The sequence below is a fragment of the Protopterus annectens genome, chromosome 4.part1 (genome assembly GCF_019279795.1).
Source record: "Protopterus annectens isolate FY-2018-M chromosome 4.part1, PAN1.0, whole genome shotgun sequence".
Taxonomy (NCBI): Eukaryota; Metazoa; Chordata; order Ceratodontiformes; family Protopteridae; genus Protopterus; species Protopterus annectens.
In genome coordinates, this window is record NC_056734.1 from 163,871,912 (window position 1) to 163,899,330 (window position 27,419).

Sequence of the window (27,419 nt, forward strand, 5' to 3'; positions counted from 1 at the left end):
TCTGTGAATGTTCAAAGAGTGAAGGAGTCTTTCTCCTTTATTCTGTGGGTTTGGATAAAAGGTGGGCAAGTGTATGGTCTGACTGAGAGCCACGCTGGATACTACCTTTGGCATGAAGGAAGGATTGGTGCACAAAGATACTCTGTCCTGATGGAAAATGATGAAAGGTTCCACTGCCATAAGAGCCTGCAGTTCTGAGACTCTGCATGCTGAGGTGATAGCCAGCAGAAGGGCTGTTTTCCATGACAAAAATCGAAGCTCTGCTGAAAAGGCTGGTTCGAAAGGAGGAAGTGTTAATTTTTCCAGTACAAAATTTGGATCCCAAGTTGGAGTTGGTGGTTTCCTGGGGGGGTCTTATATTTTTTGCCCCTCTGAGAAACTGCCTTAGCAAAGGATGAGAGAAAATGGGAGGAATCGTATCAAAATGAGCTGAAATGGCTGAAGCATGGATCTTTAGGGATGAGAAGGAAAGGCCTTTGTGTAGCATATTAGCTAGATATTGGAGTATGAGGGGAATATTTGGGATGCCAGGATTTAGGTTTCTGGCCTGACTCCATACACAAAATCTTTTCCATTTGTCTGAGTAAGTTTTTCTGGTGCTGAGCCTCCTGGCCTCCAAAATGACATTTTGGACGTCCTTAGAGAGAAGTGTTGTTTGATAATTTAAGGTATTTTCCATGCAGCTAGATTTAAGGTCCTTAGTTGACTGTGAAGGATCTGAGAGTTTTGTTGGGTTAACAGCAGAGGGAATTGAGGTAAGATCCATGGAGGGCTGCGAGCCAAGTTTCGTAGTAGTGGGTACCAGTGTTGACGTGGCCAGTCCGGAGCAATGAGGATCATCTGTGGTCTCTCTGATCTGGCTTTCAGTAATACCTGGGTCAGTAGAGGCAGAGGAGGGAAGGCGTAGACTGACAATGCTGTCCAACTGAATGATAGGGCATCCACTTTCCAGGCCAGGGGATGATAAATCCTTGTGCAAAATTTTTGTAGCTGGCAGTTGTTGGTTGAGGCAAACAGATCTATGTCTGGTGGTCCCCACCTTTGAGTTATCATTGAGAATACTTGCAGGTGCAGTCTCCATTCGTGAGGGTCTGTCAAATTTCTGCTTAATTCGTCTGCCAATGTGTTCTCCTTTCCTGGCAGGAATTGTGCTTGCAGCTGTACTTGGTAAGTTAATGCTGTGTTCCACAAGTCCATTGCCTGTCTGCATAGTGGGTAGGAGTGCGTTCCTCCTTGTTTGTTTATGTACCACATAACTGTGGTGCTGTCCGTCCTTATGAGAAGTTGTCCTGGATGCAAGAGGTCCTTGAAGGCTGTTAGTGCATTTTTTACAGCTAGCATCTCCTTTTGATTGATGTGTAGTTGCCTTTGGTTTGCAGACCATTTGCCCTGTATGTATTGTCCTGCCATGTGTGTACCCCAGGCGTAGTCTGATGAATTTGTTGTCAAGGTTTGGTTTTCTGGAGGTGAGACAAAAGGAAGGCCCTTGTTTGCTTGGCATGCTTGAGCCCACCATAGAAACTCCTTCTGAAGGCAGGGAATGAGAGTTATACTTGCTTCGAGGCTGTGTTTGTGTTGGGACCATACACTTTTTAGGTACCATTGTAGTTTTCTCATATGCAGTCTTGCATATGCAATTAGTTGAATGCAGGATGCCATGTACCCCAATGCCTGCAGGAATTTCCTTGCAGTGAGCTGGGTAGAAGTTGCTATCTTTTTGAAGTACTGAGGCAGTTGTTTTTGCTTGTCTGGCGTGAGGTAAGCCATCTGGGCCGTTGTATTCAAGCTGGCACCCAGGAAAATTATTTCTTGTGAGGGTATTAGTTTTGATTTCTTTTTGTTTACTGTGTACCCTAGGCAACTTAGTAACTTTGTTACAAATGCCAGATGCTGTAGTAGGATGTCTTTGCTGTCCGCTTGGATCAGGCAGTCATCCAGATATGGATAAATTTGTATTCCTCGTTGTCTGCAGTATGCAATTACTGATGCCAGGCATTTCGTGAATACTCTGGGCGCAGTAGATAAGCCAAAGGGCAATGCAGAGAATTGATAATGCGTTGTGCCTGCCAAAAATCTGAGGTATCTTCTGCAATCTTGTCTGATAGGGACATGCAGGTATGCCTCTTGGAGGTCCAACGTTACCAGCCAAGACTCCTTGCCCAGCATGGGAAGAAGGTGCTGTAGTGTGAGCATTTTGAATTTGGGAATGTCCAGGAACGTGTTTAGAATTGAAAGGTCTAAGATGGGTCTCCAGGCTTTGTCCTTTCTTGGTACTAGAAACAGTCTTGAGTAAAATCCTTGGCCTTGCTCTTTTGCAGGTACCTTTTGAATTGCCCTCATGTTCATGAGAGCTGAAATTTGTTTTTGTGCCTCTGCCCATTGGTTTGTTGGCAGATTTGGCATGCCTCTCATCCGTGGTAAAGTGTGAAAATGAAATCTGTAGCCTCGGGTAATAATGTCCAGAACCCATTTGTCCTTTGTTATAATGTGCCAATTTTGGGAAAAAAGAGCCAGTTTTCCTCCTAGAGGTGCTGCCTGGGCTAATTTGCTTGGCAGGCACAGAGGAAAGTCAGTGAGTTTGTTTTCTGAAAGGTTGAGATCTGTCGTCTCCCCCTCTTTGAGTTGTTGTTTGCCATTGTCTAGGCCTGAAGGTACCTTGTGCCTGGCCTCTGTCCCTAGACCGTCTGTATCTGCCCCTTTGGGGTCTGTCTGAAGCAGGAAAGGACCAGTTTTTTGATGGCCAGTTTCTGCTGAAGCGAGGCGGTTGCACCTGTAAAAAATCTTTAACTGTTTGCATAGATTTTGCCTTTTCTTCCATTTTCTTTAAAACTTCCTCTACTTCGACACCAAATAATGCATCCTTTTGCAGTGGAGCATCCAGTAACTTTGCTTTGACATGCTCTGGTAGGGCCTGCTCTTTTAGCCAAGCATGTCTACGTATTACAGACCCTGTGACCGCTGCTCTACATGAGACCTCCAAAGAATCAAAACCATACTGCAAGGTATGTTTTCCCACTTGTTCTGCTGCATGCAACAAATCCTGCATCCCTTAGAAATCTAGTTGATCTGTCTGAGGGATCATTTTCTGTTTTAACTGAGTAAGCAAGTACTGCTGGTATTTAATCATGTGGAATTGGCAGTTTAATGCCCTCATGGCCAAAGTGGCGGAGGTATACACTTTATTCCCCCCATCTTTCTAATGCCCTGGAATCTCTTTCCGCAGGTAGTGGATTTTTAGCAGTGGAGGCCTTAACCCCTTTGGGACCCTGGGAAATGGTTTCTGGGTCTGCAGCAGAGCTTTCATATAAAAACTTGTGAGAGTCAAGGACTTGGTAGTATCTGTCTGGTTTAGGTGGATCTGGAGGTAAGGAATATGGATTTAGACTGGATTCAGTGTAGACATCATCCAGAATGTCTAAAACAGGAGGAATGGCTAAGGGTCTATGCTGAGGTAGAAGAAGAAACTCACGGAATCTTTTCTTGGAGTCAGAGTAATCTTGCCCTTCCCAGTGGAAATGCTCTCTAATGGTGTGCAGGGTTTCCCCAAAAGAGAAGTCTTCAGGGGGGGAAACAAAGGGAATTGATTCCTCAGCATTTGAGTCTTCCTAGAGAGGGAAGGGGTCATCCTGTTCCTCAGAGTCTGCTGAGGAAATGGTTTCCTGATCAGGAGGAGGTAAATCTTCCTCCAGTCTAGGCCTTTAGTCAGGAGGGGGTTGGGAACCTCTGATCAGGGTAATCAGGTCTTCAGCCATTTTGAGCATTTGCTTTTTAGGCATAGGGGCCTGTGTGGGAGTCTGTAGACCCAGTTTCTTAATCTTTGGAAGCCTAGCGTATGACTTAACAGAGAGAGTCGTCGGTTTAAAGACGCCTTCTGAAACCGAAGGCCTGTCCATAGTCTCCGGATCGCCGCCAGGGCTGGCGTCCGCGAGTTGAGGAGGATCCGGCTCCAGTGGCCCAGTAGATTCTGTCTGAGAGCTAGTCGCATCTTCTAAGTCTGCGGCAGTCAGGGGCTGCGTAGGCGCCTCATTGAATATCAAAGATCTGGTGGCAGGCCTAACCGAGACCTCGGAATCTGGTCTAGGCCTAGGCTGCCTGTCCTTGTCCTTGCGTTTTTTAAAAATAGCGGCTGTCGGAGGTTCCGACGACATGGATGTAGTTGAATTTTCTGCCAAAATAATGTCGGGCGGTATCAGCCCGACGCTTAATAGTGCGTTTATTGAATCTAGCGCAAAACCAACAACCAGAAACGTTGTGGTCTGGGCCTAGGCAAGGAATACAATAAGAATGGAGATCCTTATGAGGTACTTGCTTCCCACAAGAAATACAGTTATTAACTTTGTCTGACATCGGTCTGAGGCAAGAAAAGTTTCCCCAGCGGGGTACTTAGCTTTATAGAAGACTTCGGCTGAAATTCTGTTCGAAAATCTCAGGAGCTGGCCGACCGGCACTTGCGAACTGCTTCTGCTTCGGGCACCGCGCGGCAAGAAAGACTGAAGAAAATGGTGTCGGCTGCCTCTTTAATACCCCTGCCGCACTGACGTCAGGGAAGAAGCAACGACAACTGATGCCAGACCAAGGCTTTGGAATTCAGGCCGACTGCAGGGACCGCCTGACGGCAGGATAACCCAAGTGTGATGACTGCAGCAGCATAGCACGATGAACATCTCACATAAGAAAGCATGCCAGAGGAAATAATACAATGGCTACTGCCATGGAACACAGTACCTGAAGCACTGATCTTGCTAAAGGAGATGGATGGGAAAGACGCTGTTGAACTTGACTTCTGATACTGGAAATGCAATGAAGAGGTAGAGATGTTACCTGTGTTGTCGTACTCCGAGTGGACCAATGAACTCCAGGCTCTGGACTGGGGTTAAGTTTGATTTGTCATAGTTTACTGTAATACCCAATGTGACTTGCAAATCTGGAGCAAATAGTCCCTGGCATGTAGAAGGAGATGCTTGGAGGTGGCAGTGAGGAGCTAGTCGTCTAAATGTGGAAACACTCTGAATCCTTTTAGTCTCAAGTGAGTTGCCACCACTACCATACATTTGGTAAACACCCTGGAAGCTGTGGTGAGTCCAAAGGGCAAGGCTCTGAATTAGTAATGACTGGCTCCCAGCCAAAAGTGTAGGTGTCTTTGGGATCGTCTGTTTATTTTGCTGTGATAGTATGCCTGAAGATGTATCAAGCACATCCAATCATGTGAAGAAAAGGTAGGATGGACTGTACTGACCATTCAGAACTTTGACTTTTTCACATACTGATTCAAACTGCTTAAATCCAAAATTGGTCTGAGATCTCCTGTTTTCTTGGGTACTAAAAAGAAGAGCGAGTAAGTTATGAATCCTACTTGGTCTGGTGGGGATCTCTTGGATGACTTTTTTTTTTAAGCAGCTTTTAGATTTCTTGTACTGCTGCTTCCCTTCGACTGGGTGGAACACTGGGAAGTTTCTTTTGGAGGAAGGAAGAAGGAAAATGGTATGCAATAACTTCTGGATATTATGCTCAGCACCCATAAATCTTGCGTTATATATGCCCAGGCATCTGGGTGCATGGACAATTGTCCCTTGACTGCCTCCAAAGATGAACAGTCGGGCAGCACTTCAGGAACAGTGAAAAGGCCAGTCTGGAAAAGAAGCCCTGATTTTGCAGACCTCCTCTACCTCTGGGGTGTAGTCTTTCATTAGACTTTCCTCCTCTGCCTCTGAAAGAATTATCCCCTGGCAGGTTTTGGAAAGGTCATTGAGATTTTCAGAACCAAATTTTCTTACCACTTCCCTGATTTCTGGAAAAAGTTTGTTGAAGGGCAGATAACTTGATTCCCACAGCAGACAGTAGTTTCATCTTTTTTGCTGCAGGTAAGTATCTCTTTTACTGATGGCCCAAACAAAGAAGTAGCATTGATAAAGGACGTCTTAAAGGGCTCCGCAAAGTCCCATAGCTGCATCCAGGCATGTCTCCCAAGGGCAATGCCTGATCCAGCAGCTCATGAGGTACCTTCAGCTGTGTGAAAGATCAGCCTTATCAAAACCTTTGACATGGATAGAACAGTGGCCAGCTGTGAAGATATTCATTTGAAATCCTCTGCAGACATGGACTCAGTGTGCCGGATAGTTTAGTGACTTCAGGGCAAAGGTTAACAAGGCAAAGACTCTCTTTCTAAATCTAGCCAAAGCTCTAAGACTCCTTGTTTCACAGGTGAACAGAAGAGCTCTGTTCAGCTATTTCTTTCTTGGTGGCCGCCATCACCACCACAGCATCCTTTGCTCCAGTGGGGTCTGTCTTGTTGCGGGTCTAAATATTTATAGGGTCTTTTAGGGATTGGTTCGACAGTATCTGGTTCATTCCAAGTCTGGGAAGAAACCAAGTCAATAAGTTCATCCACTGGCCGGGGGGCAGGGGGGATAACCCAAGACACAGATGAGCCAGAACCAAAAACCTCCAAAAACACGGACTCTTCCAGAGAGGAATTTTGAGAAGACCGGCCACCTTTATGTTTTAGTATTTCTAAAATGTCTCCAAAAGAGATGTCCATCCAGTGGTGATCTGGGAGACCCTTCATCAAAATCACTATCTTCAGTGAGTAACTCCATCGGAGAGTCAATGTGTCTCCTCTTGCACGTTCTCTTCTGGTGCACCTCCTCTGTGGTATGTTCAGGTGAGGTGTTAAAAGAGAGGGGGAGGTAGGTCTGATCAACCCAGAGCTCAGAACTAATGACACGAAAGGGGCAGGATCTGAAAAGTGGTAGAGAGAGAAAAAGCCTTTTCCATCATCCCGATAGCAGACAGACCAAGAGAAGCTTCGACCCACCCACTTGGAGCTGAAACTACCGACAAAGGAAGGTCTCGATTGCCTTTGGATCTGCGCCTCGAGGGTGGAGCCAGAGCCGAACTGTCCAGGGTCAAGGCTCCGAGGGGAAGAGCTGGATCTGACAAAATCGGAGCCAAATCTATCCCCTCAGCTCCAGGACCCGTTCTTAACAAGGATATAGTCAGAGTCGAAGCAGCAGCTTTCTTCAGATCAGACACTGGTCCTCTTGGGGATCTCTGATCTTGGGAGTCTGAAAACACAGAATGGATTGGAGAAGATAGAATGGTCAAAGATATTGTAGGCATACTTCCGGATCCAACAGGGGACATAGCTTGTAAGACCCCATCTGGATCTGAGCTCTGAGAAATTCTGGCATCGTCCTATCCACATCTGCTTCCAACAAACTTCTGGAGGACCTAGAAGAAATTCTGGATGGAGCCTGCAGTATTTCCTAGGAGTTTGAAACAGCTGAGCAGGTAGAGTGGCCGATATAGGCTAAATATGAGATTGTGGAGTAAGACTCCTGTGACACATACTCAGCTTCGGAGCCGATGACTTAGGATCCAAAGGTGTTGCTGAAGGGGATAATGTAAGCACAACAGGAGTCAAAGCCTTCAGATCAGAGGAGGATCGATCATCGGATGTGACGATGTCAGATCCGAAACGTTTCTTATTTTTGCTGGAGCAGACGAAGACCTTGGGGACTTCAGGGTACAATGCTTCTTGTGTTCCAACGGAGCTGACTTACTATGTTTTGCGGGGGTTTGAGCCCCAGAATACGTAGCTGGTAGCAAACCTTTTAGAATAACCTTGTAACGCCTATCCACTAAGGCCCTTGGATTAAAGAACAAATTTGACATGCAGTGTACAAATGTCCAGCATGTACTCCTTGTGGGCATCCGAATTAGGGATTTTGTGCCCACAAGAAGTGCATTTTTTTAAAACCAGTCTGTTTATCTAACATGGTTAACACACAAGATTATTAATTCAAAAAAGTTTTTTTAAAGAAAGAAGAGAATAGGAAGTTTTAACTACCAACAATGGTAGTCTAAGACAGACCCTATTAAATATAAAAACGGTACAACTTAAAGAAAATACCATCAATGGTACAGAGAGATACTATATCAAATAGTACAGACAGGAAAAGGAAATGGCTTAAAATATCCTAGCAACCTGTTAAAAAACCAAGGAGGAGGAAACATTTTAATATAAAGAGAAATATCTAATAGGAAAGAAAACACTTTTCAAAACTCCCAAATGATCACTTCGGAAACTCGAGAGCAGAACCTACATCTATTCACAATGACAGCAAACGAGATCTGAGGCATTGGGGATGGAATAGGGCATTATGGGTAGAAGGAGCTCAAGAGCTGGAGCTCGAGAGCTGGATCTGAAGTCTGGAATATGCACTCAAGCTGGATCGGAGGATTGAATCTGAAACCATATGCTGAGGAAGAATGAAAATGATAAAATCAGATACTTGCATGAAGATCCTACGTGGGTACTACCTTTGCTCTAGGTGGATGATTATGTAACCCCTTTCAAATACCGTTTCATCAGCGGTAAAGTAAAAAGGGGGGATCCTGATGCAGATGCACAGAAATGGCTGATAGATGAATCTTGAAAGAAGTATAAGAAAGGCCAGAGGATAACAACTCACACAAATACTGAAGAATTACAGGAGTCCAAGACTTGAAAGGACCCTGGTTCTTGGAATGGCACAAGATAGAAAATTATTTTCACATACAGACATATGATTTTTCAAATAGCAGGTTTCTTTGTCTCTTTTAACATCTAATGCATGCCCCCAGAAAAAGGTTATTAAATATTAAAATTCTATCATTCAGGCAGTCAAATGAATGACTGAACAGTGGGGTACATCAAAATCCTCCTGTCCTGTGAGAGCGAGCCCATTCTGTGAGGAAGCTTAAGGCAATTGCGATTCCCTACTGAAATGTCAACAAGCTGGAAAAAGACCGAAAACACAGGAGAAAAGTGAATCTTGAAAATTGCTCTTCTCCTTTAAACTTCTTTTTGCAAAAAAAGAAGCGCAACCCCTGAGCTTATATATACTGACTCCAGGACCGTCATACCTCTCAGAAAATTAAATATTCTGAGAATTGGCATTTCGGACTTAGTATATGCAAGTCCACTCTTTCAGCCATTCAGTCTCCATATTCCTGGACTCTCTCTAGCGGGTCCAGATATTTCAAATGGTTACCAGCAAATGCCCTTGGCCAATTTCAAAAGGGGGAACCACTGTTGCCTGGGTCAAAGGGGGGGGGGGGGTTGCCAGAATCTTGATAAGAAATTTTGGTTAACAGAGGAAAGGGTGGAAAAACATACAAAAACATTCCTGTCCATAGGAATGAAATGTATTTGTTTTCCAGGCCTTCTTGCATGGGGTCCTGCAGCAGAATTTCTTTGACCGTCTGTTTTGAATGGCGGCAAACAGATTTACTTGAAGAGCTCCCTACAGATGGGCCATTTCAGGTTCAGCATCCACTAATGTGGACCCGTCTGACATCACAAATATCTGAGTCCTTCTCTTGTAAATCCTGGCCAAGAGAATCATGTGAACAGTTGAGGCCATTGATCCTAATATACTGAAAGCCATTGTCTGGTTTGAAAATGTCACCTATAGTCCTTCATTTTATTGTATCTAGAAAGACATCAAAGTACATTAACTTGAGAAAAGGAATTAACATTTCACTGTGTTCACTTGAAATCCCAAGCTGAGAAAATACATTTCATACCAAAGTCACAGATTCTTGGCAAGCTGTGAAAGCATCTGCAAAAATCAGGCAATTGTCTAAACAAGGAAATTTTTAAATGCTCTGTAACCTCCAACAGGCTGTAACAGGAGGACAAATGCTTTGTAAACACAGAGTTGTAGGTAACCCAAAGGGCAATACAGCAAACTGAAAATGTAAACCAGCCACTGAGAAACTCAAAAAGTACATGAAACTGTTGCTGACTGGTAAAGTTACTAGAATACTGGAAGAATAAATGAAGGGTAATGAGAGCTGCAGAGAAAGCATTTTGAACTTTGGAACTATGATGTGACTGTTTACAAAGAAAAGGTCAATGACAGGTTTAGAGAATTTTTCTTTGACACCAGAAAGATTCTTGAACACAATTCTTTCCCTGCTCGGGCTGAAAGAACAGATTCTACCACCCCCAAGACAGCATCTGATATAGAACAGGTGGGACAGGAGAATTTGACAGGAAAAATGTGGAAAAATACTTTGAAATTAAGGAATGGAGTCCCACTGCCAGATGTAACATTTTAGATGGATTCTCAAAACCCAACTGTCTAAAGTTATCTGATTTCACAAAGAAAATGAAGACCTAAACTTTGGGACAGATTCATGGGGTTGCCAGGTGGGATGGTGGAAAATCCAGAAAGGTCATTTAGACAGTCTGACTTCTTTTTAGGTTTTCTCTGGTTCTGGGAGGGTCTTCCTTTCTTCTTCAACCCACCCTTGCCACTACTTTTTGAAATACTGTTTGCGTGAACCTTGCAGAGTATGCTTGTTCTTCTTTCTGAAAGAAGAGCTTGTGAAGGAACAAAAGTTCAACTTTTTGGAGAGAAAAGCCTTTACTGGCTTGAACATAACCACAAAGACTTACAGTAAAAAAAAGTCATGGACATTCAAAAGCCATGTAGCTGAAACATGACGTCCTTAAGGGGTCACATGCATATATCCCATGGGCCTCCATTACAGGAAGTTATCACACAATGAAAACTCTAGCTTGGCTTATATATGAAAATGGAAGGTAATCTCCAACAGAGGACTTACCTACTCAGCTAAGAAGTTCTGGCTAACTTTCGATCTTCCAAAGCCTGCACAAGAGCACACTTTTCAGCAATAAAAAGGTTCTGAAGTATTTTGAATGGTAGTCACTGGTTTTACAACAGACTCACTTACTACTGGCTAGGGAGAATGGAAGGAACCATGGTCGGTTGGGTACAATCGTTGACAGGGTATCTCGTATAGCTTAAGGCTGTTGTAGCAGTGATCTGATGATACACATCTGATATATAGTGTGGGAGACCTTTTTTCAATTTGGAAGACTCCAGTGTCTACCATCTTTGGCAATCACATTGGATTAACTCCAATCCGCCCCTGTGCTGTTAACATCTCCTGCTGTGCCGCTGAAACATTTAGGAAATCAATGCAACCACAGTCACCTATCTGTGGTAGAGAGTGAATCCATAAGTCATTAATGTCTGCACCCTACTCTTTTTTTTTTTTTAAATCCTATCATCATGAAAGGAAGACCAACTATGTCTGAAATATCATAAAACCACAAGTGTAGAATGAGAAAGTCCCACAACAAATTCTAGGAATCACAACACCTCTAAATAGATGCAAAAATAGATGACCAAAATGTTTACATTGACCAAAAAAGTAATTTTATTCCGAACGAACAGTTGATTTTCTCTAGCGCCTCGGTTAATCCAATAGCCTTTACAGAATCTGAAATATTTTTATTTTGATTTAACTTTCTGACTAGGATAAACTACAGAAGAAGCAAGTGTAAGAGAACTCAGATTCTTATAGGTTCATAGGTTGGTACTAGCCTATCGGCCCTAGGGCCTATGCAAGCCTAGCCATAACAATTCCCTGGATATTTCTTCCCACAACATTTACTTCCCTGGACCCCTGTTTAGCAAGGCGACTGACGAGATCCCTGGGGTGAATTTCCTAACTCCCATCCAATCGTCAAGGTTCCTTTTGAAGAGGGCTAAAAAAGTACACATTTCTTGTACTCTTGACCATTTTTAATTAAACTTAGTACCATGGTAGCACTTATCTGAACAGCTGAATTTCTACTAAACGGAGAAACTTGATGCCACAAGAAAAATTACTTTCAACTATCTCTGTGTGTCTCTTAGGAAATCATTAGCACTAGTTGTTGTGTCTTTCGGCTTTTCCCGGTTAGGGGTGGCCACAGCGGAACTCCGGTCCGCTAATGATTGGCAGTAGATTTTTACGTGCTGAGTTGCCAGCCCTGACGCACAACCTTCAACAAAGGTACGCCCATTCATGCATGTCTCCACACAGAAGACGCTTTAGCTGAGAATCGAACAGGACATCTTACTGTGAGGCGACAATGCTACCGCAGCACCACCACCGCAGTTCACTAGTCAAAAGTATTAATAACAATACTGAAAAATTTACACTTACTACTACCATGATCAAAGTGACTAAAATATACCAAGAAACTAATGAAGCAAAACAAGATGAAAGATTAATTGCACAAAAAAACTAAGTAAATGGAAGCAGTGTTTACTCTTATTGCTGGGCTCCCTTCTAAAAAGTGACTGAGAATTAATGTTTGTCCATGAGTTGTAAAAACATCACATTGCTGAAAAGATCACGCTAGGGACAGACTTCCGCCAACTATTTCTCACAAATTTTCTAATTACTGCAATAATGATCAAAATGACGAATAGCTAACCATTCTCCTGCAAAAGGAGTGGTGCAGAAGAGTTGGAGGATGACTGTCACTATTTGCTTCTTCAAAAGAATATCTAAAGAAATGGGCAACTACAAGGCTGACAAGCCTGATATCCCTTGTACGGAAGATCACAGAAAAGATTTACCTGGGCCAAAAAGTGGATATCCCGAATGCAGATTTTGCCATCGATCAAGCGTATGGTTTTCAAATGTAGTATTATGCTGGCAGTAAACTTAGTTTTCAAACGTAATATTGTGCTGGCAGTAAACAATTTAGTTTCCAAACTTAACATCAACATTTTATCAACTAGACACCACATTGGGATAAGAGTTAATGCAGCCTCCTAACTGCTGCAGTTACCCCCCTTGCATCTCAGCACAGCTGATATGAAAGCCTCAACTGCGTTTACTTCCACTACTCATTCCAGTTAGTGGTCCCAGCTATCAACAACCGTCTCTCTGCCTCTTTCTCCCTCTCTCTATATATATATATATATATATATATATATATATATATATATATATATATATATATATATATATATATATATATATATACATATATATACATACATACACACATATATACAGTAAGTGGTGCCCCCTTGATCTGCTGATCCCGTTCATATTCTTCCTTTGTAATGTAGTCTTGTCACATTTTCCAAATCATCTCTCTCAAGCTCTAATCACAAAAAAATTGCACAAAGCCAAAAAATGAGTGGACGAAGCCCTAAAATCAGGGACAGAGTTTAAACATTGCTCTTATAAAATTGAAGAGTTAACAGAATAACATTAGTATGGATTTTCTGAAGGATTTGAAGTCTGAAACTCAAATGTATGGCATCATTTACTGACTTCAGTCATCAATGATTTGCCACAAATATCACAAATTTTTATGTGGAAAAGACCAAAAATATGAGGCAAAAATCTGGACATTCTGTGACAATCTGGACAGTTCAAAGGTACATATCTACAAGTTCTCCTTGCATTTCATACCTTTAGCACCCATCACAATCCTATAACCTTAATTTTCTAGCATTTCTTTACCCTCTCTAGCATTGTGATTTTTCCTATAAAACCTCCAAAGTGGGACACACTGCTACAACTGCAGACTGCCTGCTAAAATACTGATATTACAACCTTCTTGGAAAAAAAATCAACATCTGGACTGAAGTTTGGAACAGCAGTGAAAAGCTGTCCACATTTTCAAAGTGAAGAAATAAAATGCACCTCTTTTTCTTCACCAACATGGTCCACACTTTCATGACTTGAAGATTTATATGGAATCACTGGAAAAAAAAAACAAAGATGTAAAAATTGCATACAATGAAAATCTACAATAAGATCATCAAATTACTTAGAATTTTGTAGAATGTGTTTTTCTAAATTATGCCAAATATATACTAGTCTGTGAAACATTAAGCTATATCAATGTAGTTTGCAATGGCTATTTTTAGAACAAAAAACCCACATCTCTTAGTTAATATGCAAGGCTACTGACAACTTAAAAATAGAATGTATGCGTATACTTTATACTGACTACAAAGCCAGAAAGAAATAAAAATCATTTTAATACCAAAGAGAGAGGTCTGAATCTTCATTTTTGAAAACTGCTCAGTCTCTGAAAATTGAGGTAATTTCAGTCCATGTTAACCTTCCAAAAAAGCATTTAATATTTATTTACTTTCTTTCTGAAGCATTTAGGCTGTTCTAGTCAGACTATTATTGCTTCACTTTCTTTCTCCAGCACTTCATTTTAGATATATATATATATATATATAATATATTCAGAAATCTGCAGCTCCTTTATCCTGAAAATCCACAATTACTTTTCTCAGGAATGCTATAAGAGGTATGCTTACATTTGTTGTTGAAATCTGGCTAGCACTAACAAAGTTTATCAGAGCACTGCCAACAGGGTTCTCAGGAGAAACAAATCTTAGTAGGTAGTAATGACAATGGCAACCACAATGTTGCTATGGATAAACTGTAGGGAGAATAGAAACTGATTGCATCACTAAAAACCTAAGAATACAAATAAGTCTGCAAACAGAAGCAAATATCAAGTTGCTACCGGTTGCAGAGCTATATCTAGGGTTGGGGGGGGGGGTTCACAGTCAATCATCACAACATTAAAGTGAGCAAAGCATTTTCTTCAAAACTAAGGGAAGGGAAATTTAACAGGGGCAGGGGACAGATGTAAGCCAAGCAATATGGACAATGTGGACTGAAGCATCACAATGGATGATGGTGAGTACACAGACAACACTGCAATTAAAAAATGCAGCAAGACAATAGGAAGTAGGGTTTGGGGTTTGGCCAGCAGTATACAAAATGTTACACTTACTGCATAAGCAGGAAAGTACAGTTTTGTACCTACCATAAATGTAGATGTTAATCCTGCTGCAGTCATCACACTTGGGTTATCCTGCCGTCAGGCAGTCCCGCAGTCGGCCCGAGTTCCAAAGTCTTGGTCCGGCGTCGGTTGCTGTCGCTTCTTCCCTGACGTCAGTGTGCCAGGGGTATATAAGAGGCATCCGACGCCATTTTCTTCAGTTTTTCTTGCCGCAGATGTCCGGTGCCCCCAATAGGTAGGCTATATATATATAAAAATAAAACAATACCTTCAGGCACAAGCAAATACACCACACAGGTTGTATAGGCTAGAGTGGTATAGATAAGTTCAGCTAGTTCAGAGGGGATGGAGGGAGGGTAACCTGGACTGCAGCAGGGTGAACACTCAAACATCTACATTTATGGTAGGTACAAAACTGTACTATGTTCATCGTGTTACCCTGCTGCAGTCATCACACTTGGGTTGAATCCCAAAGCTAAGGATGGGTGGTGGCGTTAAACAGGGTTAGAAGAAGCTAGTAGGCCCTGCAGAACTGCAGTGGCAAAACCAGCTCTAGTCTTAGAATATAGAGGTAAGTGATGGTGTTTGGAGAAGGTGTGCAATGAACTCCAAGTTGCAGCTTCCAGAATATCCTTGGTTGGCACTCCCCTGAGAAAGGCTGCTGATGTAGCTGTAGCCCTGGTGGAATGGGACCTAATGTTAGCAGGTACCGGTTTCCCATGATGCATGTAGCAGAAACGTATGCAATGCCCTATCCATTTAGAAATGGTCTGTTTTTTAGATAGCTTTTCCTTGTGGTCCTGCAGCATAGGTTACAAAGAGCTGGTCAGATTTTCTGAAAGCCTTGTTTTATCCAAGTAGTAACGTAATTGCCTGTGAATGTCCAAAGAGTGCAGGAGTCTTTCTCCTTTGTTCTGGGGATTTGGGAAGAAGGTGGGCAAATTAATGGTTTGGTTTAGGGCCACACTGGATACCACCTTTGGCATAAAGGAAGGGTTAGTTCGTAGAGAGACTCTGTCTTGATGAAAAATGAGGAAAGGCTCCACTGCCATTAGTGCCTGTAGCTCTGAGACTCTTCTAGCTGAGGTTATTGCTAGTAGCAGGGCAGTTTTCCATGAAAGAAATTTTAAATCTGCTGAAAAAGCTGGTTCAAAGGGCGGCAGTGTAAGCTTTTCCAGAACAAAGTTGAGATCCTAAGTAGGTGTTGGTGCTCTCCTGGGCGGTCTTATGTTCTTAGCCCCTCTGAGGTACTGTCTTAGGAGTGGATGTGAGAATAAAGGAGGATCCGTGTTGTAATGAGCTGAAATTGCTGAGGCGTAGATCTTAATAGATGAAAATGAAAGTCCTTTGTGCAACATCTCAGTTAAATATTGTAGTATCTGGGGGATGTTTGGAACAAGGGGATTTTGGCCTTTAGCCTGGTTCCAGGCACAAAATCTTTTCCATTTGACTGAATAGGTTTTCCTGGTGCTGGGCCTCCTGGCCTCCAGAATGACATCTATAAAAACTTTGGATAGAGGTGTTGGCTGGTTGTTTAGATAATTTGCCATGCAGCCAGGTTTAAAGTCTTGAGCTGGCTGTGTGGAATCTGATTGTCTTGCTGGGTGAGCAGGTGAGGAATTTGTGGTAAAATCCATGGTGGGCCGTGGGCCATGTTCCTTAGAATTGGATACCAATGCTGGCGTGGCCAGTCTGGTGCAATGAGTATCATTTGTGGCCTTTCTAATCTGACTTTCAGCAGTACCTTTGCTAGAAGAGGCAGTGGAGGAAAGGCATACACTGTTAATGTTTTCCAACTGAATGAGAGGGCGTCCACTTTCCAAGCTTGTGGATGGAGTGTCCTTGTGCAAAATTTTTGAAGTTGGTAGTTTTGGGGGCTGACAAACAGATCTATGTCTGGGTGTCCCCATTTTTGATCTATCATTGCAAATACTTGTGGATCTAGTTTCCACTCATGTGGATCCATGATGTTTCTGCTTAGGTCATCTGCCAATGTGTTTTTCTTTCCTGGCAGGAATTGTGCTTGTAATTGAACCTGGTACGACAGTGCTGTGCTCCACAAGGTCATTGCTTGCCTGCATAGAGGGTAGGAATGAGTGCCCCCTTGCTTGTTTATGTACCACATTACAGTGGTATTGCCCGTCTTTATTATTAGTTGTCCTGGGTGTAAGAGGTCCTTGAAAGCTGTTAGGGCATTCTGTACTGCTAGCATTTCTTTTTGATTGATATGCAGATGCCTTTGATCTGTAGTCCATTTGCCCTGAATGCACTGTCCTGCCATGTGTGCTCCCCAGGCATAGTCCAATGCATCTGTTGTCATAGTTTGCCTGGCTGTGGGTAAGGTGAAAGGCTGACCCTTGTTGAGGTGACATGCCTGTGCCCACCATAGACACTCCTGTTGAAGGCAGGGAATGAGTGGTATCATTGTTTCCAAGCTGTGGCTGTGCTGAGTCCATACGCTTTTCAGGTACCATTGTAATTTCCTCATATGCAGTTTTGCAAATGGTACTAGTAGTATGCAAGATGCCATGAATTCCAAGGCCTGCAGAATTTTTCTTGCAGGGAGTTGGGTCTTTGTTGTCATTATTTTTAAATATTGAGTCAGTTGTTGTTGCTCGTCTAGCATGAGATAAGCCATCTGGGCCGTTGTATTCAAGCTGACATCCAGGAATATTATGTTTTGTGAGGGCACTAGTTTTGGTTTCTTTTCGTTTACTGTGTACCCTAGGCAACTTAGAAGGTGTTTGACAAATGCCAAATGCTTTAAAAGAATGTCATTGCTTTCTGCTTGAATAAGGCAGTCATCCAGGTATGGGTATATTTGAATACCTCTTTACAGTATGCAATTACTGGTGCCAGGCATTTTGTGAAGACCCTGGGCGCAGTAGATAAGCCAAAGGGCAGTGCAGATAATTGATAATGCATTGCACCTGCAATGAAGCGGAGGTATCTTCTGCAATTTTGTCTCATAGGGACATGCAGGTATGCCTCCTTGAGGTCCAACGTTACTAGCCAAGCATTCTTGCCCAGCATGGGAAGAAGCTGCTGTAGTGTTAGCATCTTGAATTTTGGTACTTGCAGATAGGTGTTCAGAATTGAAAGATCCAGAATGGGTCTCCATGCTTTGTCTTTTCTTGGGACTAGAAAGAGTTTTGAGTAAAATCCTTGTCCTTGCTCCTGTGTAGGTACCTGTTGAATGGTTCTCATGTCCATGAGAGCTGTAATTTGTTTTTGTGCCTCTGCCCATTGATTTGGTGGTAGGTTTGGCATTCCTTTTATCCTTGGCAAGGTATGAAAGTGGAATCTGTATCCCTGTGAGACAATGTTCAGGACTCATTTGTCTTTTGTGATGATGTGCCAGTTGTCTGCAAAAAATGCTAATTATCCTCCCAAGAGAGCTGCCAGGAGAGATTTGCTTGGTAGTTTGAGGACTGAGTCATTGTGTTTGTCTTCTGTTAGCTTGGGGCCTGTCTTCTCCTCCTTTTTGGGTAGCAGTACCCCATTAGCGAGGTTTTTAAGGGCCTTGCGACTGACCTCTGCCCCTTGGGCATCTGTATTTGCCCCTCTATGATCTGTCAGAAGCTGGAAAGGATCAGTTTTTTGTTGGCCAGTTTCTGCTGAAACGAGGAAGTTGTACCTGTAAAAAAATCCTTGACCGTCTGCATAGACTTTGCCTTATCCTCCATTTTCTTTAAAACCTCTTCTGCTTTGACACCAAATAATACATCCTGCTGTAAAGGTGCATCCAATAATTTTGCTTTAACATGATCAGGTAGGGTTTGTTCTTTTAACCAAGCATGTCTACATATGATAGACCCAGTAACAGCTGCTCTACAGGAAGCTTCCAATGAATCAAATCCACACTGTAAAGTATGTTTGCCCACCTGTTCAGCTGCATGCAACAGATCCTGCATTTCCTTAAATTCAGACTGTTCAGTATGTGTGCTCATTTTTTGTTTTAATTGAGACATTAGGAATTGCTGACATTTCAGCATGTGAAACTGACAATTTAATGCTCTCATAGCCAGTGTTGCTGAGGTGTATATTTTCTTTCCCCATTTATCTAGGGCTCTGGAATCCCTTTCAGAGGGCACAGGATTTTTAGCAATAGAAGCTTTAGCTCCTTTGGGACCCTGGGAAATTGTTTCTGGGTCAGCCACAGGGATTTTATAAAGGAATTTGTGTGAATCAGGTACTCTGTAGTATCTGTCTGGTTTGGCTGGAGCAGGAGGTAGAGAGCCTGGATTTAGACTAGACTCCAAGTAAACATCATCCACAATATCTAAAACTGGAGGGATAGCAAGTGGTCTGTGCTGGGGTAGTAAAAGGAACTCTCTGAGCCTTTTCTTAGAATCAGAGTAGTCCTAGCCTTCCCAGTGGAAATGCTCCCTTCATGGTATGTAAAGTTTCCCCAAAGGAGTAGTCTTCAGGGGGAGATGCTGAGGGAATAGAGTCTTCAGCATCAAATTCTTCATAAGGGGGAATAGTGCAATCCTATTCCTCAGAAGAATCTGAGGAAATTGAAAGCTGGTCAGAGGAAGCATAATCCTCCTCTTGTCTTGGTCTTTTATCTGGAGGGAGATGGGAACCCATGATTAGGGTAATCAAATCTGCAGCCATCTTAAGCACCTGTTTCTTAGGCATGGGGCCTTGAACTGCAGACTGATGCACAGTTTTTTTTCGGTTTTAAGAGAGTTTTAAGCTTAGCATAAGATTTAATGGTGAGTGTAGTCGGTCTGAAGACACCTTCTGCAACCGAAGGTGTTTCCCCACTGCAACGGGGTGTCCTTCTGCTCCGGTGTCGGAAGGGCCTAATAAGGATGGCTGTGTCGGCCTAGTACACTCCGCTTGAGAATCTGCAGCTGTCTGGGGTTCCAATTCTGCGGTCGTCAGGGGCTGCGTAGGTGCCTCACTGAAAACCGGAGAACCGGCGACAGGCCCAGCAGAGGCCTCAGAGTCTGGCTTGTTCCTAGGCTGCCTGTCCTTATCCTTGCATTTTTTATACATGCCAGTCGTCGGCTGCTCCGATGGCATGATATAATTAAATTTCCTACCAAAGTAAAGTTGAGCGAAGTCAAAACGGTGTTTGATAGTTCGTTTATTAAACCTAGCACAAAACCAACAACCTGTGACGTCGTGGTCTGGGCCTAGGCAAGGAATACAATAAGTATGGAAGTCCTTATGAGGAATTTGCTTCCCACAAGAAATGCAATTGTTAACTTTTTCTGACATCGGACTGAGGCAAGAAAAGGTTCCCCAACAGAGTACTTAGCTTTACTGAAGACTTCGGACTGAAATTCGAATCGAAAATCTCAGGTGTCGGCCGACCGGCACATGCGAACTGCTTCTGCTTCGGGCACCGCGCGGCAAGAAAGACTGAAGAAAATGGCGTCGGATGCCTCTTGTATACCCCTGGCGCACTGACATCAGGGAAGAAGTGACAGCAACCGACGCCGGACCAAGACTTTGTAACTCGGGCCGACTGCGGGACCGCCTGACGGCAGGATAACCCAAGTGTGATGACTGCAGCAGGGTAACACGATGAACATCTGCATAATATTCTGGAATATGTTTAGCTACATAATGTTTTCAATAACACAGATGGGGGGGGGGATTAATGTTTCTTCACAACATTTTACAGGAAATAATGCGCTCACATACGTACCACACACACCCATATATATATATATATATATATATATATATATATATATATATATATATACGAAGAAATAATCCACAGGCTGCCCAAATAAACAATAACGATAATCCCAACAGCAGAAAGGCAATAGTCCAATTGTAAAAAATTTTGTATCAAAAGCAATAATCAGTGTTAATAGCACATTTAAAATATTTTTATTAAAAATAAAGAAAAACGTTAGCGCTTTCACGGAAAAATCAACCGCTTCATCAGACGTAACATTTACAAAACTTCCACCATGTTTTATACATAATAGTTAATTGTACCAATTAACCAAATCAATTAGTTTAAAGCAATAGTTTCACTAACCCAACTTTTTGTGAACATTAGATATAAATACACAATGTACTCAATTTATTAAAATCTTAAAAATGCACTAAAACCTTTATCTCAAAGCCCTAGCATTTAGTGCGGGCTTCAATGAAACAACTTCATTCAACCCATGCCCCCTGTGCGCTCCTAATCTAAAAATCCATTTTAGTTCTGCGCACACTGTATCGTTGACAATATTACCCATGCGTAAATTTACATACTGTATGTGTAAAATTTGAAATAAAAACTCATGATCGGCTCCTTCCCTTAGGACATGTTTCGCAATCACATTTTACCCATCATTCCTATTAATGTAGTAAACATGGTCTCTGATACGTTCCCTCAGCGTGCGGTTTGTTTTGCCCACATAGAAGCAAAAACAAACCTTGCAGTGGGCAACGTAGACTATATTTTTATTTGCACACGAACCGTTGCTTCTTAATTCCTACAAACGTCCTGTATCCGGATGTCTGAAGAACCTCGACTCATCAATGTAAATGCATTGGGCACAGGTGCCACATTTATTTGTATTATGCAATCTGGTAGCTACAATTTCTCTACTTACATTATCTAAATTACTACGATAACATAACTGTTGTTTCAAATTTCTATTATTTCTATAAGTATATTTCGGGTAATCACCCAATATATCCCTAGTTTTTTCATCTACTAGTAAAATATGCCAATTCTCTTCAATGGCATTCTGTATTCTCTTAATATTGTTACCATATGGTAAAATCAAATTAATGTTGTATTTTTTATCCCCCATGTTCTTTCGTATCTTATTATTTCTGGCAGAGTAATATGGGCTAGCGCTCTCATTTCTACATTTATACACCTAGGTATACATGTTGTTTATATCAGCTTCTGCATAGCCCCTACTTAAAAAACCTTGTTTCAAGTAATCTAATTCAACATTCAAGGTGGTGTCATCACAACACAATCGAGATAATCTCGTTGCTTGCCCTCTGATCACATTATTAAATAAAGTGGGGTTATGCATGCTTTCCCGATGCAAAAATGCTGGAAAATAACATGGTTTTCTATATACTTTGTTTTTTATCTTCTGCCCTTCCTTATAAATTATAACATCTAAGTAATTAATATTACTAGTAGAATGTTCCATGGTGAATTTCAGAAATTCACTAGTAGAATTGACATAATCAAATAAATCAAGTAAATTTCTCCCTTCACCTTTACAAATCAAAAAAAGGTAATCTACAAAACGTCGATGAAATAATATGTTTGGATGACCCATTAAATTCTCCTTTTCCCATGCTACCATGATAAGACTGGCGTATGTATTGGCACAACTTGTGCCCATTGCTACCCCCTTCTTCTGTCTATAAAGCTTGTTCTGAAACAGAAATATATTATTTTCAAGAACCAGCTCTAGTAAAAACATTAAAAATCAGCTTTACAGCTGTCCATGGCTCGATCAGTTACTAATAAATTATTCAATATTCGTAAACCTGCCTCATTTGGAATGCTGGTAAATAAAGCCTCAACATCCATGGTGACTAATGTGAGCGTTGATGTCATCAAGTGTTTGTATAAATTCAAACAAATCTTTTAGAAAATGTTCCGTGTCCTTCAATACATAAGTATACGCTGAAAGAATCTTTTTTTAGTTCGTGGTCCAAATAAATAGATATTGCCTCAGTTGCCCATCCTGCTCCTGCCACTATTGGTCTAAATTTAGGTTGAGTGGGATGTTTGTGTATTTTTGGCAGACCATGCAACCTGGGTACTAAAGGATATTCAATACAAAAATATTCGTAGAGTTCTTTTGTTAATATGTTCATATTCTTACATTCTAACAGAGACCTATTTACGTTCTCTAATATATTAAACAATTCAGTTGTCTCAATTTCTTCATATGCTTCACTATTAAGCATATCAAGCATAGTTCTTGAGTAGCAGGAGGCATCCATAACAACAATTGGTCCACCTTTATCGGATGGCCTTATAGCAATATTACCATTAGTTTTAAGATTTTTCAATGCTTCTATCTCATTCCTAGTCAAGTTGAATTCATTCTCTCCATTATCAAAGTCAAAATCATTATAAATACTATTCTCAAATGCTCTCACAAATGTTTCAACGTTAGCTGGCAAGTATGGTAAAAAAGAATTATTTTTTTGAATAAATGCATCAGTATATTCATTAGAACCTAGCAATAACTTAAGAGCTACATTTCTTGCAAACATACGTGCTGATAAAATGGCATCACTCATATCAACATTACTCGTGGGTATGAAACCCAAGCCTTCATTCAAAAGTTCAGTCTCAGCTGTGGACAGAATATATTGTGATATATTCCATACTAGACCCCTTGGGTCCACATTTTCTTTATGGTACGCACCTGTTGTTGCGGTGCCTCTTTTCGTTTCTGTCCTCGCTGGTTGTCCAAATCTAAGGACTTTTTTCTCACCGGCCGTATGGGTAATGGAAAAGCCGGAAAGTCTTGTTTGGGTGTTCCCTCTGTTAATATTTTCCTTCTAACATCAGTACTGATGTCGGCAGTTGGTTCTCCTTCTAAGGGTGCATCCATGGGAGTAGAATACACGGATGCTACCGCTTGAGGAGAAATCAATAGATCCGTGTTCAATAAAATGTGATCTTCATTAAGACCTAGAACATTTTCTCTACGTTGTGTCTCTTCAGACCTGTTGTAAAGCATTCGCTCCTTCTCCTTCCTAGCTACTGGTCCTATCGTTTCAGTTTCTGTTCCGCTCCTTTGCTGACGTATTTCCGGATTGCAATTCAAACGCTGCGTTGTTGTAGCTCCACCCATTGAGGTGGAGTTAATATCTCTCGGCCACATAAACACATTGTGTTTTGAAAAATCTTCTAAGTCTCTACTCAGATTCTTCTTTTTATGCTCCAACAATTTCTTTTCATAGCGCTGTACTTTTTCAATCATATCCTGCAGATATATTTCTGCGGGACCATAACCATCAAGTTCAAATAAATCATATTGTTGTTGGATGATCTCATTTCTAAGATCTTGTTCTATGGGTTGGAAGAAGTCTATCAATAGTTGCATATAAGCTCTACTAGTATTTAAATTTATTTGTTGCCACTTAATCAAAAGTTCTGGATAAACATTCCCATACATGGGCATGTTAAGAACCCTCAGTCCACGTCGAACAATATTAAGATTCAAACTAGCCTCAAGATGGAAACGTTGACATTGGAGGCGTTTGAATCTATATACATTATTTTCAATGTTCTTTTTTAAATTTATAATGTCCAAATCATTACCTTTACTGTTAGATAGATTGCAACTATTGTCCGTTGGATCAATATTCATCAAGGAATTCAACGCATCTGTTAACAGTCCTCTCAGTCTTGTATTTACATTTAACTCGCTCATATTTTCATTTTCAACCCTCGCTGCTGCTCCTTCCATACTCCCAATGTTATATACGAAGAAATAATCAACAGGCTGCCCAAATAAACAATAACGATAATCCCAACAGCAGAAAGGCAATAGTCCAATTGTAAAAAATTTCGTATCAAAAGCAATAATCACTGTTAATAGCACATTTAAAATATTTTTATTAAAAATAAAGAAAAACGTTAGCGCTTTCACGGAAAATCAACCGCTTCATCAGACGTAACATTTACAAAACTTCCACCATGTTTTATACATAATAGTTAATTGTACCAATTAACCAAATCAATTAGTTTAAAGCAATAGCTTCACTAACCCAACTTTTTGTGAACATTAGATATAAATACACAATGTACTCAATTTATTAAAATCTTAAAAATGCACTAAAACCTTTATCTCAAAGCCCTAGCATTTAGTGTGGGCTTCAATGAAACAACTTCATTCAACCCATGCCCCCTGTACACTCCTAATCTAAAAATCCATTTTAGTTCGGCGCACACTGTATTGTTGACAGTATTACCCATGCATAAATTTACATACTGTATGTGTACAATTTGAAATAAAAACTTATGATCGGCTCCTTCCCTTAGGACATGTTTCGCAATCGCATTATACCCATCATTCCTATTAATGCAGTAAACATGGTCTCTGATACGTTCCCTCAGATACGAAAGAACACGGGGATAAAAAATATGACATAAATTTGATTTTACCACATGGTAACAATATTAAGAGAATACAGAATGCCATTGAGGAGAATTGGCATATTTTACTAGTAGATGAAAAAACTAGGGATATATTAGGTGATTACCCGAAATATACTTATAGAAATAATAGAAATTTGAAACAACAGTTATGTTATCGTAGTAATTTGGATAATGTAAGTAGAGAAATTGTAGCTACCAGATTGCATAATACAAATAAATGTGGCACTTGTGCCCAATGCATTTACATTGATGAGTCGAGGTTCTTCAGACATCCGGACACAGGACGTTTGTGGGACTTAAGAAGCAGTGGTTCGTGTGCAACTAAAAATATAGTCTACGTTGCCAACTGCATGGTTTGTTTTTCCTTCTATGTGGGCAAAACAAACCGAACGCTGAGGGAACGTATCACAGACCATGTTTACTGCATTAATAGGAATGATGGGTATAATCCGATTGCGAAACATGTCCTAAAGGAAGGAGCCGATCATGAGTTTTTATTTCAAATTTTACACATACAGTATGTAAATTTACGCATGGGTAATATTGTCAACGATACAGAGTGTGCAGAACTAAAATGGATTTTTAGATTAGGAGCGCACAGGGGGCATGGGTTGAATGAAGTTGTTTCATTGAAGCCCGCACTAAATGCTAGGGCTTTGAGATAAAGGTTTTAGTGCATTTTTAAGATTTTAATAAATTGAGTACATTGTGTATTTATATCTAATGTTAACAAACAGTTGGGTTAGTGAAACTATTGCTTTAAACTAATTGATTTGGTTAATTGGTACAATTAACTATTATGTATAAAACATGGTGGAAGTTTAGTAAATGTTACGTCTGATGAAGCGGTTGATTTTCCGTGAAAGCGCTAACGTTTTTCTTTATTTTTAATAAAAATATTTTAAATGTGCTATTAACAGTGATTATTGCTTTTGATATGAAATTTTTTACAATTGGACTATTGCCTTTCTGCTGTTGGGATTATCGTTATTATATATATATATATATATATATATATATATATATATATATATATATATATATATATATATATATATATATATATATATATATATATATGATAGAAGCCTCCAAAACCCTTCTGACAAATTATAAGAAACCACTACCCCAGAGCAAGGATTAAAAAGCAGGCAACGATATGCTTAAATGGAATCAAAACTTCCAAAATGTATGTACGCCCAAGGTTGGCGTCCTTTAGTATGCGTGAGATGCAACAGCTAAATGTATCTGCTTAAGGATAGCATCCAATTATCAATTTTATACAAGACTTCCCAGTTCACAGAAAGCCACTAATCATAGTATCCATAAATGCGTTAGTCATATAACAGTCGTAGAAGCTAGAGTAAAAAATTAAGCATGGACTGCCACTACCATACAACAGGAGCTTCTGCATCCAAAGCGGACTGTGGTTCCGCTTTGGATGCAGAAGCTCCTGTTGTATGGTAGTGGCAGTCCATGCTTAATTTTTTACTCTAGTTTCTACGACTGTTATATGACTAAAGCATTTATGGATACTATGATTAGTGGCTTTCTGTGAACTGGGAAGTCTTGTACAAGATTGATAATTGGATGCTATCCTTAAGCAGATACATTTAGCTGTTGCATCTCACGCATACTAACGGACGCCAACCTTGGGCGTACATACATTTTGGAAGTTTTGATTCCATTTAAGCATATCGTTGCCTGCTTTTTAATCCTTGCTCTGGGGTAGTGGTTTCTTATAATATATATATATATATATACACACACACACACACACACACATACACACACATCTGTATATAACTATCAAGCTCTGCAAGGGCTGGCATTAACAGATACACGGTTTACTCAGTTTCTACCTGTCTATTCCTCAGACAGTCTCTTTGAAATATTTCAGTAACAAACTATATGATGCATCTAAACAGGTAATGCTAAAACACCATTACCATCTGGACCCAGAATTCAGAACTACTATGACAAGTGACATAAAATATGCCATTTCTAAACACACTGCAAAAAATTAAGGAACAAACTAATTGGGGTTTTGGTAAAACTGATAGTACTGGTTGTGAAACTGCATTGGATTGCACACTTAAAAATATAAAATATCTGCTGCTGTAAAACCATGCATTATTAGTATTCTTTGTCATTGCCCGCCCCCCCCCAAAAAAGCCTGGATACTCAAATTTTACACTCTATAGGTAACTGTAATAGCATTTGTAGGCAGCATTTCTGAGTGGACATATGACATTTACAGTGGAAATAAAAAAATGTACACACCCCTGTTAACATGCCAGGTTTTTGTGATATAAAAAATGAGACCACAATAAATCATTTCAAAACTTTTCCCACCTTTAATGTGACCTATAACCTGTACAATTCAATTGATAAACAAATCTGTTACGGAAAAAAATATAAAAAAATTTAAAAAAACATACAATACGCTGGTTGCGTGTGTGTGCACACCCTTAAACTAACACTTTGTTGAAGCACCTTTTGATTTAATTCATGCATTCAGTCTTCTTGGGTAGGAGTCTATCAGCATTGCACATATTGACTTGGCAATATTTGCCCACTCTTCCTTGCAAAAGTGCCCCAAATCTGTCAGATTGCGAGGGCATCTCTTGTGCACAGCCCCTCTTCAGGTCACCCCACAGA

At 40.8% G+C, this 27,419-nt stretch overlaps 1 protein-coding gene across 1 annotated transcript in view; it reads right to left on the reverse strand.

The window, feature by feature from the left end:
• The window catches only part of PRKCI (protein kinase C iota), a 1,721,954-nt gene that overhangs the window by 938,976 nt on the left and 755,559 nt on the right, over positions 1-27,419 (reverse strand). Inside the window, exon 8 of the mRNA XM_044070065.1 lies at positions 13,513-13,571. Within this exon, the coding sequence (XP_043926000.1) occupies positions 13,513-13,571 (59 nt within the window). The remainder of the gene's footprint in view (positions 1-13,512; positions 13,572-27,419) is intronic.